At 57.7% G+C, this 18,460-nt stretch overlaps 1 protein-coding gene across 5 annotated transcripts in view; it reads right to left on the minus strand.

The window, feature by feature from the left end:
* The window catches only part of NEK6 (NIMA related kinase 6), an 85,036-nt gene that overhangs the window by 39,985 nt on the left and 26,591 nt on the right, over positions 1 to 18,460 (minus strand). The window contains exons 1-2 of one of the 5 annotated variants that reach the window (XM_068551991.1): positions 16,395 to 16,957; positions 2,884 to 3,002 (exon numbers count right to left, since the gene is read on the minus strand). In XM_068551991.1, coding sequence (XP_068408092.1) covers positions 2,884 to 3,002; positions 16,395 to 16,617 — 342 coding nt within the window. In that variant the 5' untranslated portion in view covers positions 16,618 to 16,957. Of the gene's footprint in view, positions 1 to 2,883; positions 3,003 to 10,137; positions 10,482 to 12,484; positions 12,560 to 14,539; positions 14,588 to 16,394; positions 16,958 to 18,460 lie in introns of those variants that run through there. The other 4 variants (XM_068551990.1, XM_068551993.1, XM_068551992.1 and 1 more) reach the window with 4 other exon arrangements.

Here is an 18,460-nt window from a genome sequence, read left to right on the forward strand (position 1 = left end):
TTCTTGGAAATTCATGTGTTTCTTAGTGGGTCAGCTGAGCCCTGCGTTTCTTTCCTGATGAAAATGCTCTGAAGCAAATTGGTAAAATCATAAACCATGGGGGCATTTTAAGCTCTTTTTCTCAACTCCACTCATTCATTCATTCATTAGAAACCTCAATAAAAGCAAGCATGTTCAGCTTTCCCAAGTATATATGAATTTCACATATGATTCAACCCAGTTCAGCAAACATATTTTCATAGGCTGGCAGCACCCAGAGCTAGAAAGTCCCTTGAAATGAACAAACCACTAGCCTTGGACACAGAAGGTTAACAAAAGCCAGAGTTTGAGTGTGCGCTAAATTGTTCTTTCTACACTGGGGGTATTTCCAGCCCTGGGCTCTTTAGCTGTGAAAACCAAAATGATTTTTAAAATATAAGAATAAGATCAATGACATACCATTTCCTTAACACCAACAATACTAGGTACCATGTTGGGTGTTTAAAATATACCATCTCACTTTCTTCATGGCTCCATTTTACAGAAGAGGAAACTGAGGCTCAGAGAGGTCATTTACCCAATGTCACCTGGCTGGTGAGGGATGGAATTGGGAACCAAACCCAGCCTGGTCCAGAGCACAGCATTTTGCCATCATGCAGCCTGGCTCTTTTCTCTCAGGGTGATTTCAGGGAAACAGCAGTGCCTCCTGCCATAAAGGAAAATGCCTGTGCTGTCACTTTGAGGTGTTTCTATGTCCTGAAAACAGGCAAGATTCCAGCTGTGATCTCTCCCCAGACAGTGTTTAAATACCAGTGCTCTATGAGACGAGGAGAGAGAAAGCGCCTGACTGTTTTCATTCCAGCCCCGACCTGCAGCAGCCCCAGCGTCAATGCGGCTGTGCCCCAGTTCTGCAGACCCGGCCAGATGCTGGCGAACCAGGGGCATCTTTCCCGCCAGCCGCTAGCTAACGCTGAGTAATCGTATCTAATTACACTTAACTATGTCATTGCCCACTCCAACATGTGCGAGGAGACACCCGGAAGGTGCCACCGCCACGGCAGCCCACCACCTCCTCGCCTTGTTTGTGACATAATTATGGGACTCTCTGCTCTGCCAAATGAGGCTGTAATTAACCCTAATTGCTCAAAATGCAACTGGCTAATTCTGGGAGATTAATCAAGGGGGACTCAATTGTTAGTGAATGACTTAATATGACAAATTGCTACATTACCCGAGGAGGCCCCACTGCCCCCAGCCATCGGGGAGGTGTCCTGGTGGACCCTGGACCAGCAGTGTCTATGGGCTTCCCAGCTTTCTCCCCAAATTCCACCTAGGAAATGGGCCCCTGCATCCCAGCCAGTAACTGGAATGGGGAGGATGAAGAGCGTAGATGCCTTTGGACCCCCTGTGCGTGTGTGTGCACATACACAGTTTCTCCTACTTAACATGTCACCTCTGTGTGAATCTGTAGATGTGCCCCTCCCCTTGGGCTGATGCAGCATCACACCAGGAAGTACAGTTTGATGAGAGCTCAGGCGCGGGAGAAGGATTTCAGACTCACCTGCCTCCTTGGCCAGGCACCTTTGGGCAGTGTAGAACCTGTACAACTGTACATGGCAACCCTGCCCAAGCAGGTCAAACACCAGTCCACCTGAAGTCCTCCAACAGGACTAGGCAGTTAGAAGCTGTGACAATCCTTCCATGGCTCAGGAAGGTGGCTGACTCTGAGTCTCCTCCTGACTTAGGCCTCACAGGTCTGGGACACAAGCCAACCCTGGACAATTACTTTTCATCATTCCAGGCTGTCCACAGGATGCTACAGCACCTGGCCCTGTCCAATCTGCCCAGCCAAGCTCTCTGTCCCCTCCAGTTCTTTGCAAGCCACTTCCTCCAGGAGGCCTCTCTGGTCCCCTAGTTCAGACCACATTCCTTGTTGGAGTTCCACTGACCCCCAGTTTCTTCTGCTTTCTTTCCTGTCTTTCTGTCCTGTGAGGCTGTGTGCTCCCTAAGAGCAGACCTGGGTCTGTTCACACACGGCGGTGTCCTGGGTGGTGCACTTCATGAGTCTGCAGTTCATGAACTTGGCAGGCGAAGCCCCACCCCAGAGGCTTCTGTCTAGGAAGGGAGGCAGACCCAGGAGCCAGTGCCCCAGCGGATGCGATCACGGCCATGACCTAGTGCCTGTGCACAGGTGTGGAGACAGCACAGAGCAGGGAGTGCCGTGGAACAAGAAGGCTCCCCAGAAGCAGCAGCATTTGGACTGAGGCCTGGAGGTGTCAAGGAGGGCACCCCAGGCCCAGGGAATGGCATGTGCAAAGGCATGGGGTGTGCGAGCAGCTCACAACCCCAGAAGCCACTTTCCGAAAAGCTGCCAAAGGCTGCCTGGCTCTCTGAGAGGGTGGGGCTGGTGTAAGGAAACCGGCGTCCCCGAAGCTCTGCGGGTCCTAGACAAACAGGCTAAAGAGGGCCAGAACGCAGCTGAGACCAGAAAGGAGGCAGACCAGCTCAGAGCCAGGAAGCACTTTCTGACCCCAAGCGCACCCCGTCCACTCGCCTGCGCCCCTCACTCTCCTCGGGGCCTCCACGACTCCCTCTATGTCAGTCCTTCTAACCAGTGCTGATCCCTCTGAGATAAAGCTGTTCCATTCACATGGAAACTCCAGGGACAGGACCAGGGCCTGGCATCCCAGCCCAGAGTGTGGAACAGAGAGGCATCTGTGAGGGCTGCTGACTGGGATGGAGGGCAGAATGGTTAGGGAGTGACTCTGCTCCCATCGCTGGAAGCATTCAAGGTGCCCGGGGGCTGCCAAGGGGCATCCTTCCGTGGCCGGGACAAAGCAGCCTCAGGGATCTGTGTTCCTCCAAGACTCTCCAGTGCGCTGCAGATGAAGGAGGAGGGCTTACCTGTGGGTCGGGAGGGTGCGCGGGCCCCGGGGTGTGGCAGAGGTTGTTCGGGCTCCCTCCATGGGGCAGGTGGCTAGGCTGTCCTGCCATCCTGCATGCCAGCCTCACGAGGACACGGGCTGCAACAGAAAAGAAGGGCTTTCTTACACACAGGCCTGTGCACTTTCTCTTCTCCATGGCCCTCGGATCGAGGAAGTAATTTCACTTGTCCCATTTTACAGATGTGCAGGCTGAGGTGCCAAGCTGTTAGGTAACTTGCCCTTGGTTATCTGGCTTGGAAGTGGCAGGACTAGGACTCGACGGCCCATGTGACACACCTGCCTCCATTACACTGTCCCGACTATGTTGCTAGGACTATCCCCGTTGGATAGAGGGGAACACAGATTCTGTGCAGGGAAAAGTCTAAAGGTGCCCCCAACATCCAGCAAGGGAGGCGCCAGATTCAATGCCACATGTGCCAGACTCCAAAGCCTGTTCTTGCCCCGTTGCTGTCCTCCGTGCCTCACCCCCATCCTCACCCCCATACAAACCCAGGTTGGCAGCCTAGTGGCCAGAAGAGAGAGACCTTGAGTCAGACTGCAAGTAGCAGCTGCAGGAAGGACCCCACATGCCCGTCCTTGCTGGGACCTGGTGCACCAGACACTGGGAAGGCCGAGGCCACAGGTCCTACTCAAGCCCTGCACAAACCTCCAGGCAGGGGCAGAGCCCTCTGCACAGGGAACAGCCCCCTCAACCTCCAGGGCTTGGGCTGCCACATCAGAGGCCCCCAGGAGAGTCAAGGATGCCACTCACCAGCCGCCATAGTAACCGCAGTAGCTGTCCTGATTAATTGCCCACCATGTGCCCAGGCCTGAGCTAAAGGCCATCTCAGTATCACTCCCAAGATCACTTCCACTGCTGGTGTCACAGGCAGCCTCTGCTGGCCTCCCCAGCAGACAAGCACCTCCAGGGCAGGACCCAGGCTCAGGCACACAGAAGAAGCTGTATGGCTCATGGTGCTCCTGGACGCAAGAGGGAAAGCGCTCCTCCTCGGGAGGAAAGCCCTCCGTTCACCCACAAGCATTTCTACAACACCTAAACCTCGGTGTCCAGGGCCAGGCCTGGGCTCCCCCAGGATGCCTGGAAGACACAGGGTGCAGGGCGGGCATGTGGCGAGGGCCCCCTAATCAGGCTGCTGTTCCTTCCACCAGACTCTGCCCTGGCATTCCCGCGGGCACCTCTCACTTGACCCTTCCCAAACAGAACCCTGAAGGGCTGGCCAGGCTATCAGAGCAGCTTCATCTATACCCTCTGGAGCGCTGGAGTCCCTAGGAATCAATGACCCAAGGGGTGAGTGTGCCAGCCAGTTCCCCTGCCTCCGGTCAGGACGCTCTGGGGGTAATTCACTCCAGAGACCCGAGCGGGGTAGTGATTTGGTCTGAGATCACACCCTGCTTGTCTGCCTCCCCCACTCCCTCGTGGTTTCCCCCATACGGTCTCGTCTCAGGGTCTGCTTCTGGAGAACCCAACCCAGGACATCGCCTTTCTCTCTAGACGGACTCTGCCTCTCGCCACCTGTAAGTCACCTGGTCATCTGCACCCCCAGCCATCCCCACCAGCCAAAGCCCAAGCTGATAGGCGTCACCTGGTCCAGTGGGTTGGCAGGTCCTGCTGCGTGAACAGGGTGATCTGGGCAGTGGGAAAGGAACCCACACCAATGGGGCTGTTATGGTCAGGGCCCTGGAGATCTGGTCACAGATCACTCTTCCTTCCTCCCCACTGTAGTTCTTTCTGGTAGTTGATGGGCCAGCCCTCCCAGGCTTAGAGACGTCTACGACACCTGTCAAAGTTTGGCCACCAAGCCCTGAATCGCCTGCTGAGCTGGACCTTCGGCCTCCCCGCCTCTGTCCTTGAAGGCACCCCGAGCCTCTCTAGAATCTGCACATTGGCGTCCAGCACCCATCCTTCCTCTGTGTCCTCAGGGCAGGCCCAGCTCCTCCCTCACACCCCTTTCCTCAGCATTTTGGGGTAAAACTGCTCTCTAGCATACAAAGTAGATGGCAGAAAGCAAGGACACATGGAGCAGGGGCACGGTCTGCAGATGGCACCCGCCTCAGCCTAGCAGGGAGCCCTTGGTGGCTGAGAGCACCCTGTCAAACCCAGCCTGGCCTGTGCTGTTTCCTGCCTGTGCAATTGCCAGTTCTCATCCTCACGCACGGCATCTTATGTGCTTCATCCTAATGTGTACATATAAAGAGGTGGATCTCTTGCTGTCGTCTCTTTGCTCTTATCTCAAAGGGGTGTCATGTGGAGGGTATTAAGGGGTGTGCCTGTACTTCTGAGGCCTTTCCCCAGCCCCATACTCCCACCTCTGCCCCAGCCCAGGCCTCGCCTCCGCCTGGACTCCTGGGTCTCCACCAGTGCCTGGTGCCCTTTCCGCCAAGCCCTCCTCCTCCAGATGGGCCACCAAGGTGGCTTCCTGCAATGCAGATGGGGCCACAGCACCTCCCCACCATCTGCGCCCGAGCTTCCGCACTGGAGTGCACCCCCCCCCCGGGTGACACAGTGAGGACCTGGGTACGAAAAGCCCTAGGATAAACAGATAAACACGAGCAGCTTCCCAAGGCAGCGCTGTTACTCAGGAGGGAAATGTGTGCGGCAATAAACCGGATACAGAGGGAACAAAATGTAAAATGCGCATGAATTTTAAGATAAAACCGGAGACTCCTGCAGGCTCTGCAGCTGCTTCGGGCTGCAACCCCAGACCCCTCGGGGTGACACGTTCACCGTCCTCTGCCCTTAGGGAGACCTCCGGGGGAAGGCTGGAGGAGAACTGTCTTCAGCAAAAAGGTTCTGTCTTTATCTCAGAAGGCACCAGGCGTGGCCCAAAGGCCAGGCCCACGCGTGACTGGCTCACCTGCCCACCTGCTCACAGACCACACGGGCTGGAAACCACGGTGCATCCATCTCTGGCTCCAACGTCCTGCCTCACCCAGCCTCCTAGGGCCAGCGGGCCTGGGTTCGTATCTCGACCCTGTCACTCCCCAGCTGGGACCTTGGGCAAGTCACACTGGGCAGAGACCTAGGAGGTATTTGCGAATGTCATTCCCCACGTCCCCACGTGGCGATCCAGCATCTGCATCCCGAGGCGGTCTGCAGGCTCTCAGGAGCTCACCTTGTTCCTCACACAGGGCCCCAGGAGCAAAGTAAGGGGCCCTGGCCTCATCAGAAATAATAGTAATAATGATGATAAGCCAATAACTGTGTGTCCGTATTATGCCGGGCCCTTTCTTTATACATTTCACCTCTGTTAGCCCATCTCACCACCATCTCACTAACACCACCTCCACGAGACAGCTTCTGTTATTGTTCCACTTTACAGATGAGGAAACTGAGGCACAGGGAGGTTGAGAGATTTGCCCAGATCACACGGATCACAGGTGGTGAAGCCAGGACTCAAACCTGTGATGGCATCTTTGCACATAACCCCTGCACTGCACCCCTCACAGGCTCTTACCAGCAATACATCACTTCCTTTCCAGTGGCTCCCCACGGAACAAGCCCCCTCCACTCAAGAATGGGGCAGTGCTGAGTGGGTAGGGGTGATCCCAGGGCCGGTGGGCCACGAGGAGCCATTCCCCCCACAGGGGGCCCAGAGCCCTCTCCCTTCGGGATGGCACCGAGCAGATGCAGCACTATTGTCCACACGCCTGGTGTGCCAAGCCCCTGGGGTAAACTGCTGTGCCTAAGAGCAGTTCTGCCCGGAACCTAATAGAACCGGCTATACCTCACGTCCCCGTGAGGAGGAAGGGCCTTTGCTCCAGGAAAGGAGTCTGCAAGTCACAGCCCACCCCCACACCCTGCCCACCAGTGCCAGAGAGGGCCAGACAAAGGGGAAGGAGGCAGAGGGGGAAGGAAGGGGGAGGAGAGAGGGAGGAGGAGGGAGGAAGGAAGTGAAGGTTCTCTGAGGTGCCCAATGGCCAGATCTCTTCCACTTAGCCTGGGCTGTTGACAGACCCATTTTACAGACGGGGAATCTGGCTCAGAGAGGGGGGACTCAAGGTCGTGTTGTGAGTAGGCTACAGAGGGCAGATCTGAACCCAGCTCTGATTCCAATGCGCCTCCCAGGTCCAAGACAGCCACTGCCTCTTGAGGTTCTCCAGGGTGTTGGATTTCAGAGGATTTGCATTCTGTTTGTCTATACCGCAACAGAAACCCAACCCCTTTACCCTGGACATTCCTGCCAGAAACTCCTTCTTAGGGGGTTCAGATGCAGAAAGACCAAGGTAAAGGGATCTGGAGGGATGAGACACAGAGAGCAGGGAAAAGCCCGGGAAAAGCCCCTCTGTGCACAGGGCACCTCCGGGAGCTGCCTGTCGCCTGCGGCTCCTGCCAAGTTGCAGAACAATGGGGCCCAGGCTGCCAAGCCCAAGTCAGGGGCCAAAAATCCGTGGAATGTGAGACCCGGAGCCCCAGGCCACAAGGAGCGCCACCTCAAAGAGGGCCTTTCTTCTGCAGGGAGCAAGAGCCCTGCATTTCCAGGGCGCTGGGGTGGCAGAGTGTGCTTCCCAGCCTGGGTTCCACACATGTGCCTGTCTACCAGGCACCCGGGGACTGGATGAGAATGAGCCCCAGGGTAAGGCCGAGGGTCTGTTTGGGAGCTTGACTTGCCTGGGTTCAAATCCTGGCCCGGCTTCCTTTAACCACGCAGTGTCTCAGTTTCCTCATCTGGAAAATGGGGCTAACAGTAAGATCTACCTTTCAGGGTCATTAAGAATTAAATCTGTTAACAGATGTAAACTCCTCAGGACACAGCCTGGCACATGTGAAGGGCCCTCTGAGGCTTTAGCTGCTACCAGCGTCATTACCACCGACCATCCCTGGGCAGTGAAGGAGAAATTGTCTCCATGTGACAGACACGGGAACTGGGGCTCAGAGAGGGGCACGGACTTGCCCAGGGTCACACAGCTGGTAAAAGACAGAGCTGGGGCTGCTGGACCCCCAGATCATGCTCTATCTACTGCACTGCACGGCCTCTTTGGAATGGCTCTGCAGCAAATACCCTCCTCGTCACTTACGAGATCTGGGGCTGCCTTTGCAAAGCCCCCCGACATGCTCCTCCCGCCCTGGCCTTCGGCAAGCCTCTTACTAACGTGGGGTGTGTCCCAGGGAGATGTGGGGGCTTGGGTTTAATCCAGGCACTTCCTGGAAGCGATCGGCTCCCACACCGGGCTGGGCTCTGAGGCTTCCCAAGAGGCCTTTCTGACCACGACTGTCACCTGGGGCGCTTGCTTCCCAATTTCTAAAACTGCCTCTAGGGGAAAGTCACATCCCTTCTTTGTCTCCTGCCAAATACCACACTTCGTGGAGGCTGGTGGCTCATTGAGGCCTTACCCTCCCAGTAAAAGACGACCCAAGACACCAGAAGGCTCAGGCCAAAGACCCAGCTTGGGGCAGGTTTGGGGGCCTGAGTGGAGAGGGTCGTGTGGGTGCACGTATCTGTCTACACCTCACCTCGCCCCCCAACCCCGAGGTGGAAGCAGCGAGTGTCTGCCTGCCCTTTCCTGCATGTTGTATGTGCGTGTATGCGTGTACGGTCAGGCCACAAGCCTTTGAGCCCAGCCATGCTCTCGGTCTGTCCACTGGGGTAGGGGCGCCACTGCCCCTGGTTTGGGTGGGGCTGGTAAAGGCCCACGTGGCTCCCAGGCTGACAGGGAGAATCACAAAGACAACCTTGGAGACTCAGCTTCGGCTGGACGCCAGACCCTGTGCCGTTGCTCTGGGGAAGGCCCCTTTTCAGTCCTTCCTGCTCAATGAACAGCTTCACACATTGTTTTCCCAAAGGAGGAAACCATCCTGGTGACTTCACACCCTCCTACACACACGGAACGAGTGACCCAATGCCAGTGCAGGCACCAGGGGCTATCTCTGCTTGTCCAGCAGGCTCCTGGCAACAGAAGCTTAGGATAGATGCCCACTGCTGGGGGCCTTCAGCCAGCCGGGAGAGGAGAAGTGCCACAGACCAGTACGGCCCAGCACACCCCTACACAGAGGGAGCTCTGAGGCTCAGCGGGAGACCAGGCAGCTCACAGGCTGGCCACTGGTGAGGTCAAGGCCGGACCAGCTTCAGCATCAGCCAACATCCACGGCAACACCGCCCCTGAGCTGAGTAATTTGCCATCTCCCAAGAAACCCAAGCGGTGCCATCACCCCCCTTTTGCAGATGAGGAAACCAAGGATCCAAGGGAAAACGTGACTTGCCAAAGTCAGTCCACACAGAGGAGAGAGCTACCATTTGAACCTGCTCCTCGGACCAGGGAGCCTGTGAGTAACGAGAGAAAGGGATGCCACCGACTTCGTGTCCCCACACGAGGCCCGGGCAGTAAGGAACGCCCCAGCCACGCAGACCGGCTGTAATGACAGCGCATCGCTAGTGGAGCCCGCCCTGTGGGTGCGCCAGGCACGCGCCAAGGGCCGTGCACGCCTCGTTCCACCTCACAGCCACCCTAGGCGGGGGCCGCTATAATCCACGTAGTGCAGAGGAGGAAATGAAAGTTCAGACTGGTTAAGCAATGGGCCCAAGGTCACACAGCAGGCAGTAGGCAGAACTGACCCTTGAAACCACGTCTGCCTGACTCCCGTAGTCCATACCTCCTTGGACAGTGAGGGACTGAGTGAATGAATGAATGAATGAATGAATCCTGGCCCAGAGGTGTGGCTCTGGCTACTGTGTCTTTCCCCCACCCCGGCCCCCCTTCCCTTCTGGTCTTGGGATAAGCAGACGTTGCCCATTCATCACTTGACAGGAAGCAGCTCGATCTCAGGCCAGAGTCACGGGGGCCCGGGAGCTGTAGGGGATGAGCCACAGATGGTGTCTGGTTTCCTGACTGGGCCTGGGCGCCCTCACCCCCCGCTCCCCAAAGCCACACTTGCCACTCAGATTCCGCAGCTCCACGACCAGCAGGAGCCTGGCTCCTCTGAGACACGGGACCACGTACAGCCCGGGAAGGGCGGTGCAGCCTGTGCAGAGAGGTCCCTGAGCCCCCTCCTCAGGGCAGTGGGGCCTCTCACTGGGTGGGTCTGCAGAACCCGGAGGCCAGCGGCTGAGGGGCAATGCAGCACCCACCCAGCTCACCTCCCCGGCACCCTACCCCGTCCTTTTCTTCCAGCTCCCCTCTCCTCACCCACCACCCACCCCCATCTCTCTCCAGCCTGGGGCCTCCCTCCAGAGCTCCAGATTCCAACCACCAAAAGTTCCAGGCACTGAAGACTCACCTGCCCTTCCCTGGGTCTTCATCTCAGCGACGGGGTCTCCTGTCTGCCCAGGAACCCGGCAGGAACCCAGGCTCATCCCCCGGACGCCTCGCCCTCCCTCATAGCCCACACCTGGTCTTCATCCAGGGCTGCTGATTCTTTCCCCAAACAAGTCTCCACTTACCCAGAGCCCCTGCCCTCTGCTGGCCTGGCCCCTTCTCTGTGGGGGTCGCTGTAGCTGCCTCCTGCCTGATGCCCTGACCTCCAGCCCACCAAAGGAGGGTCCCCCCACCAAGACACAAATCCTAAACCCGCTGCTCCCCACCCAAAACCTCGCAGAAAAAGGCCCACACGCCTGAGCAAGGCATCCCAAACTCTGTCCCAGCTGGCGCTGGTCTGCCCTCCTTAAAGCCTACCCCGCCCCAGGCCCCCGCACGTGAGGGCCTCTCCTTCCTAACCACACAGCACCCTGGACCTTCCAGGCCCTTCCACACACCAGCCTCTGCCTGGAACCTATGACCTCTCATGGGGCAAAGTCCCCCTCCTGCGTCAGGACCGGGTCCTGGGTCGTAATCAGGCTCAGCACTTCTTGTGGGATCCTGGGAAAGTCCCGCCCCCTACCTCATCCATAAAGAGGAAACAGCTGGACCCCGCAGGGTGGACACCCAGGGGCAGTCAGGTGGTACCAAGCACCCCGCAATCTCCCAGTCAGTGGAGGGGGGCTCCCCCACCCTCCTGATGCCCCAAGCAAGAAACAACTGCCTCCACGCTCAGGATCCCCAAGGTCTCAGATCAGGCAGAGATCACCAGGCAATTCAAAACACATCACACCCACGCTGCAGGGCTTCCCTGAGCCTTTTTAAAATTGAGGAGGCTCCAGATCACCTTTCGCTTTCTCCTTCTCGGGTAATAAAACCCAATTCTGGAAGGAAAAAATGTAGGAGCTGTAAACACCTCTCAGCTCAAGGAGCAATGAGGCATTTGGTTTCTAGCCAGGAAGGCCTTTGGCTCCAGGACCTGGTGAAGGAAAGTCTGCTGAGCACTCGCTCTGCACCAGGGAGTGACACGCAGCACCTCAGCACACCCCTCCGCAAGGTCTGCGCTGCCCTCTTCCAGAGGAGGAAACGTAGGTGCCGAGGGGCTAAGTGACTTGCCAAGCCCTTGCCGCTGGTAAACGGCGTGCACCCGTGTTAGAACCCAGATCTGACTCTCTCCAAAGTCTGGGTTTTAATCTCATCTGCCTGGGGACATCCTTGGAGACCACTATGGAGCTGGGGGAATATGGGGGGTCTCACTCTGCGAGAAGCCTCAGACCCCTTAGGTAGGTCCACCATCCCAAGGACCCCTGCCCTCCAGGGAAATGAACTTGCTCTCTCCTCAAGGCCTTGGCAGGCTCTGCCTCCCTTGCCTGGAATGAACTGCCTCCTGGCAAACCTGGATCCTCCTTCTGGGCCCAACCCAGGGCACCCCCTCTAGGCAGCCTTCCTGGACTCCTCCAGTCAGTTACTCCCAGGTTCCACTGACCTGGTCTCTGTGCCATCACTGCCTGCACACATGTTTTCTCCTCCCTCAAATGGAGATTTCCTCAAGGGCAGAGACCAAATCACTCTCCTTGTGGCCCCAGCAGGCGGCAGAGGGAGGGTGACCCAGTACATAAACACCAGAAGCCAGGAGGGAGAAGCCTGGGGAGAGCAGAAATTCCTCTTCTCCCATATCCTGTCTCAGACCACGGCTCCTGCCCTGCCAACCAACAGCTGAAGGGGGAAACCCAGCAGAGCAGCCCTCAGGCAGATGGAGGCTCAGGGTTTGTAAAAAGCTTGCCCCGGGCCCAGGAGGACATCCATAATCCCACCAGTGGCCTCTACACAGGGGAAGTTCTTCAACCCCTGGCCTCCCCTAATTTCCTCTCCTGCTCTCTTTTTAAGGTTTGAAAGGGTGGCTATTCCTGGCAAGAGAAACTTCTGTGGAGAACTCACTGCTCAGACATCAGGAAGGGGCCCAGGTAGCCAAAACCCACGCGGGAGACATAAGAATTCCTTTTTCTACTTCCCTCGTAACCTCGGGAGTTCTGGCAAAGCCCGGGATCACCCAGCGTGAAACTGCCCCCCATTAACCTGGGCAGTGACAAAGGTCATGCCAGGCTGATGGCACTGGCCCACTGGAGCTCCCACCAGGTGGGTGGTCAAGGGGGCAGCGGTGGCAGAGGTGCAGCCAAGGTCAGGTGCTCTGTGAGCCCAGGCCCCGGAGGTCTCCAGGGCCTGCCTCCCTGTCACTTGCTAGGCATACCCTCAAGGGCAAAGGCAGTAGCCCCAGGTGGCAGGAAAGGGTGAGGGGCTCGCCACAGCAGAGGCAGGGCAAAGGCCGGTACCTTGCAAAGCGGCTCCTGAGAAGCTCCGGGGAAGCTCTCGGCTCAGGGTTGAAGTAGATGTGAGCACGGTATCGGGACCTCTGGGGATCTGGGTGGCCTCCCCATGCCAGGGCTGGTGAAGGAGGAGAGGCCAGCCCTGTCTCCGTATGGGACTTGCCCTGCCCAAGACTCCCGTCCCCGGCCACTGCCAAAAGGAAACTCCCCCACCATGAGCTGCTCCAAAAATAGCTCTGGCTGCCACCTCCGTGGTGAAAGGAACTTGTCACTGCCACCAGGGAGCCCACTGCCCACCAGGGACCGGAATCTGATGGCAGTGGCCGTGGGTCAGCCTTGGAGAGCGCGCGTGTGTGCCGGAGGCCAGGGGGCTTGGGATCGCCCAGTCCTGCTCCCCCATTTTACCTTCCAGGAAACTGCGGCAGGAGGGCAAGAGACTGGCCTAGGGCCATGGGCACAGCAGTGGCAGTGCCTGGCCAGGACCCGGCCTCCTACACCCACCCCATACCCACATGGTCAGGCAAAGGAACTTGCCCTGCAGACTCTACCAACCCCTCACCCCCACCCCAGAACCCAGAACGCTGACAGCAGACGCCGAGGTCAAACCAGCCTGGGAGGGATGAGGGGTCCTTCCCTCACCCACAATGCTCCATTCCCACCCACCCCCATGGGGGCCAGCCAACGCTAAGAATCATAAATCTTCTTGCTGTCCCTTTAAAAGCTTAACCCTTTCTAATCTCTCTTTTGTGAGCTGAACCAAAAATATCTGTTGCCTAAGAGATGAGAGCCTTGGCAGGCAGCAGCCCTGGGTTCAAGTCCTGGCTCTGGCGCGCCCCAGCTATGTGGGCCCCGGGGTTCTCGCGGGTAAAACTGGGACACAAATAGTATGCATCGCCCCGGGCTGTGGAGGGCTCCATAACATCGGGGGCCTCAAAGGTGCTTAGCCCCAGGCCTGACACATACTAGAGCCCCAATCACTGGAGTTACTGTTGATTATTAATCCTTATTCTGGCCCCGTGCTCTCCCACACCAGGCTGTGGATCCAGGATCTGAGTGTTCCCACCTTCCCTTCCTTCTACACATCCTTCCAGCTGCCGTCTCCGTTCCGGGCCTGTGCTGACCACTGGTGACCCCAAGATCGCATGGATGGAAACCCCCTTGCTCTTACGGGGTCACAGGAGAGAACCCAGAAACACAAGGAAAGATAACCACAAGCCAGAAAAGAGCATGCAAAGTGTCCCCAAGAAAAGGACTGAGAGACCCTCACTTCGTGACCCAGGCAAGATCACGGACAGCTTCTTACAGGAGGTGGAGTCTGGGGTGGCCCGGAAGGATAAGCAGGTTTTGCACCAGAGGGGACGGGAATTCCAGCCGAGGACTCAGTGGGATCAAAGGCATGGAGGCTGGCGGAGCTGCGGGCATGTGGGAGAAGGCAGGGACGCCTCCAGGCCAGCCCCAGCCCTCCATCCCCGAAAAGAGCTCCCGTAGTCGGAACATGCCTTCCTCTCCAGAACGAGAGCCAGCTCCACCCTGGGCAAACCACCCCCCGCGCCCCATCTGCAGCTCGACCGCTGGCACTGACGAGGGCATATGGCAGCTGAGGCCCCAGAGGACACACGGAGCCAGATCCTGGCACCGGGACTCGGCCACCTGCCAGCACACCTTCCCCGCCAGCCGGGCCCAACTGTCGGGCATATGCCAGGTGCCGGCCCCTGGGTGACTGCGGCTGGGCCCAGGCCAGCCGTCCACAGGCCTGGGTGGACTCCCTGCCCGGGCCCCGGTTCACGGGGCACCCCTGGAGGACCGTCCTCCACGACCCGGCGAGGTGGGCGGCATCAGCCTGCACACATAGCAGAGGCTCCAGACGGGCCGGTCAGGCCCCCAAATTGGACACTTTCTGCCTAACCATTGTTTTTCTTCTGCTTCCGGCCTCCTTTCTGCTGAGAGGAATTCCCTCCAGGGCTCCCATCTAGGACATGGTAGCACCCAGGGAAAACACAGATTCCTGGAGCCCTCCTCTTCCTCCGGGGCCAGGATGGCAAGAACCTTCCTGAAGTTTACCTTGGCTCCGATCAGCCTCCATGCCCGCGGGCACACACGCACTGCAGTCACTCCCCGCCTGTCCACCTGGGACACAGAAGAGAGGGTGGAGCTGTGCTGAGGGGCACAGACGGGCTCACAGTCCCATCAGCCCCCAGACTCTCAGGGCCTCCTGGGTCACCGCGAGCCTCCAGCACGACCTCCGTGTGGCTCAGCGTGGCTCGGTCTGTGGGGGACAGTGTCTCCTCCATCTAGTCCTGCCACCCCACGCAGAGTTACGGGCCAGCACACTATCTCAGTTTCCAGGGCCGCACCACAGTGGCCCTGGACCTTCCTGTGTCATATTCCCCACAGGATCCTCGCGGACCCTGAGTTGGGCCTGGGAAATTATGAGGCCATTTTTAACCCCTCGAGGGTGAATCCCACTCTGAGCCGCGGCGTGTGGCATGGTGGCTCAGGACTCACAGGGTCTGGGACTCTCAAAGGGCCGCAAGGCCTTGGGAAAGTCATGGCCTGTCTCTGGGTCTTGGTTTCGCCACCTACAACATGGGTGGGTCGGGCTCTGCAGTCTTGGGAGGGCTCTTATTGTGCCGACACTTTTTATGAGGCTGATGGAGAATCTGCAACTCGCTGGCGTGCCCTGAAACTGAGCTCCAGGAGCCTGTATCTAATCCTGTGCTCATGTCTGGGAGGAAAACCAGACCTTCTGGGTCTGGAATTGCTAAGGGACACTCTCTCTGACCTTGGAAGATTTTGTGAGCCCCCCAGCCCCCTGCACACTGCCCTCCCCACTCGCAACAAGCCGCAGCCATGTGGGGGGATGGCTCAGAGGCCTCCCGGCTCCCAGACACACAGCCATGGAAGTGGCGACGTGTACACAGTGGGGTCCACACGCAGAGCATCCCTTAAGGGCCAGGTGCAGGGCCAGATCCTTGAGGGGTGTTGGCAGCTCACGTGCTTACAAAACGACCCTGCAAGGCAGACAGTGCGTCCATTTGACAGATGAGGAAAGTGAGGCTAGTGAGGTCTCGTGACTCGCTGGAGGTGTCCCAGCTGGAGAGAGGCAGAGCCTGGATGGAAATGTAGGTCTGAGTCCTCGTGGGGGAACCAGACCCAAGTGCTTAACTGTGTTACAGAATCAAAGTAGGGGCCATTGATTCCACCTTGGGCCAATCAAGGGGGCTGCAGGGAGGTAGTGGCACTGGATCTGGGACCCAAGGGCCAGGAAGTGAGGTAAGGCAGCCCAGCACAGGCTCTGGAGTCTGACGTTCAAATCCTGCACTGCCTCTGTCCAGCCGCAGGAGCTCGGGTCAGGCCTGTAGCCATGTCTCTGCAGTTCCCTCCTCTGTAAACAGGGGGCTGTGTAGGACCGACCTCGTGGGGTTGTTATGAGGACCGCGTGGAGGACACGCCGGCAGAATGCCAGCAGCTCAGGACTATCAGGACTAGGTATACACAAGAGCTCAATCAGTGTGGCTGTTGCTACTATTATGATTACCGTTATCACCATTAAAAACCAGTGCTCATTCAACAGCGATATCCCTGCAACAAATATTTCTGGCAACCCACTCTGTGAACCAATTGTCACAATAAGGCCGGTCTTCATTCCCCAGGGGACCCCAGTCTCGTGGCCAACCAGGCCCCTGGGCCTGTGAATGTGGCAGGAGGGGACCACGGCCTCTGGGGATCTCCCCCTTTTCGGGAGGATGGGAGAGGCCACACTGGCTCCTGCTGCATTTTCCCAGAAGCTGGAAGTGATGGCAAAGCATTTTACAAAGTTACCAAGACGATGAACCTGAGCCATCCCCCTCCCCCCACTGCCTCAATAAAATAAATCTTGGCCCGTGCTGGCTGGCGAGAGACCCTATATATTTACCTGACGATCGTGCCTCATGATCACAGGGCTCGTGATTCCAGCAAGCAGCGTGTGGCAGGGATGACAGTGGTCCTAGGAGACTCACTATTTTCCGGCGACTTTTATTGTCCATTATATCCCGGCGTTTACAGGGCTCTGCTCCGGGCCTGGCAGGAATATCGCACACGGTGGGGCTGGCAGGCCTTAATATTCCAGTCTCGGTGTTGCGGATCAGTTTTCGCATCTCATCCACGACACCCCCCGAGTCTTTGTGTGATACCGAGACCCCAGGCAGCTCCAGGGGCCCTGGAGGGAGAGGGTTGAGGGGTCTAGAAGCACAGGTAGGCCCACCCAAGCCATCTGCTTGGTTCCAGTCTGCTGTCCCAGGCCAGCGGACACTGCTAAGTCTGTGGCCTTCCTTGGGCACAGGAGGGGCTGTACAAAGCAGAGGGGTGCGCAGGTGCACTGGAGCCGCGACTAATGGCTTGCGGGGACTGCTTGCTAAATTCTCAGGGACTTTGTGAGACAGTTATCACGTTGGTTGCTTGCAATCAGGCACGGTAGGAATACTGACACCCTGGAAACTGGCAAATGCTACAAATCAAGGCTTTGTACAAATCTCTCTCCCTCCCACCCCGCCACCCCTCTGCCCAGGGACCTGTTTGTTAAACACCAGCATATCCCAGGGAGGGGGTGACCCAGCAGGCCCTCGTGAGCACCTGGAAGGACACACGGGCTTAAGAGTCAGGTGTGAATCCTGACTTCCTCACATACCACTTGTGTGTGAACTTAAGTAAGTTACTTCACTTTTTGAGCCTCAGGTTTCTTATCTGTAAAAGGGTGACACACCTAAACTCCCAGCACCTCATGGCAAGTTCCCTGGGTGATGCTTGATATATAGCAGGTGCTTAATAAATGATACCTATTGTCATTCACTAATGCAACACTTACTGAGCACCTACTGTGTACCAGACACTGTCTGAGTGATAGGGATACAGAAATGCCCCAGGGGACGACAAATATCAAATCCTCCACATCCGGACAGTTCTTGATTGTCTGCAGAGGGAGTTTTACCCACACCATCTTACGAAGCCTCATGACAACTGTGATAGGTGGGCACAGCAGGAATGGTGCCCAATTTTGAGATGAGGAAATGGGGGCTCAGGGCTGGGCATGACTTGCCCGAGGCCCCTGCCAGGGCCTATCAAGAGAGGGCTCAGCTCCAAGTCCACTCCAGGCCCACCATGGCACCCATCTCTGAATTCCCAGGCCCAGCCGGGCTGGCCCCCCTGATGGTGCCGGGAGAACCCAGGGTGAGAGGACTCCGGGTCTAGGACCCTCGGTTCTAGTCTTGGCTCCACAGCCTCCCTGCTCTGGGTCCCTCCCCTCCTGGGCCCTCAGCTCCCCATCGGAAGGCTGAGAGGGCTGCGCTCAGGATGCTGATGGCCCTGATGGGTGAGGGTCTGCCTCTAGGCTTCCTGGCTTGGCCAAATGTCCCTCTGTCCCCCCAGAGCCAGGGAGGCCTTGGGCATATGAACATCTCCTGAGCCCCAGCCAGAGCCCAGGAGAGCCAGGGCCTCTTAAGCAGGAAGGAAGAGGGCCGTGAGCTGGGGCTCCCATCCCTCTCTTCTGGGCTTGCCATCTCACCCTGCTGGCGGGGCTCACCCACCCATTTCACAGATGAGGAGACTGAAGCTCAGAGAGGGGTGGTGTCACCAGCCTGGGAGCAAGATTCATCTCCTAGGCTGGCAGCTTCCAGAGCTTGTGGCTGCCGTGCCCTTCAAGCCCCTCGGTTCTGACGCCTTGGGGGCCTGCAGATGAGACAGTCCTGGCCACCCAGCCTCAGCCCAGAATGGTCGAGGAGCGTTTCGCTGAAACAGGAGAGCAAGAAAAGTACTGGCAACTCTGATGACTCAAATAACCTTTGAAACTAGGAGGTGGGCGGAAGTGGGCAGCATTTCTGATGGGTTTCACCTCACTTCCTAGAAGGATGCATCACCAGCTTTAGTTTAGTCCGCACTCACCCGACCGTCAACGTAGACCTGTGCTCTGGGCGGCACGTCTCAGCTCGCTTGTTCCCAAAGATA

The sequence above is a fragment of the Eschrichtius robustus genome, chromosome 10 (assembly GCF_028021215.1).
Source record: "Eschrichtius robustus isolate mEscRob2 chromosome 10, mEscRob2.pri, whole genome shotgun sequence".
Lineage (NCBI taxonomy): Eukaryota > Metazoa > Chordata > Mammalia > Artiodactyla > Eschrichtiidae > Eschrichtius > Eschrichtius robustus.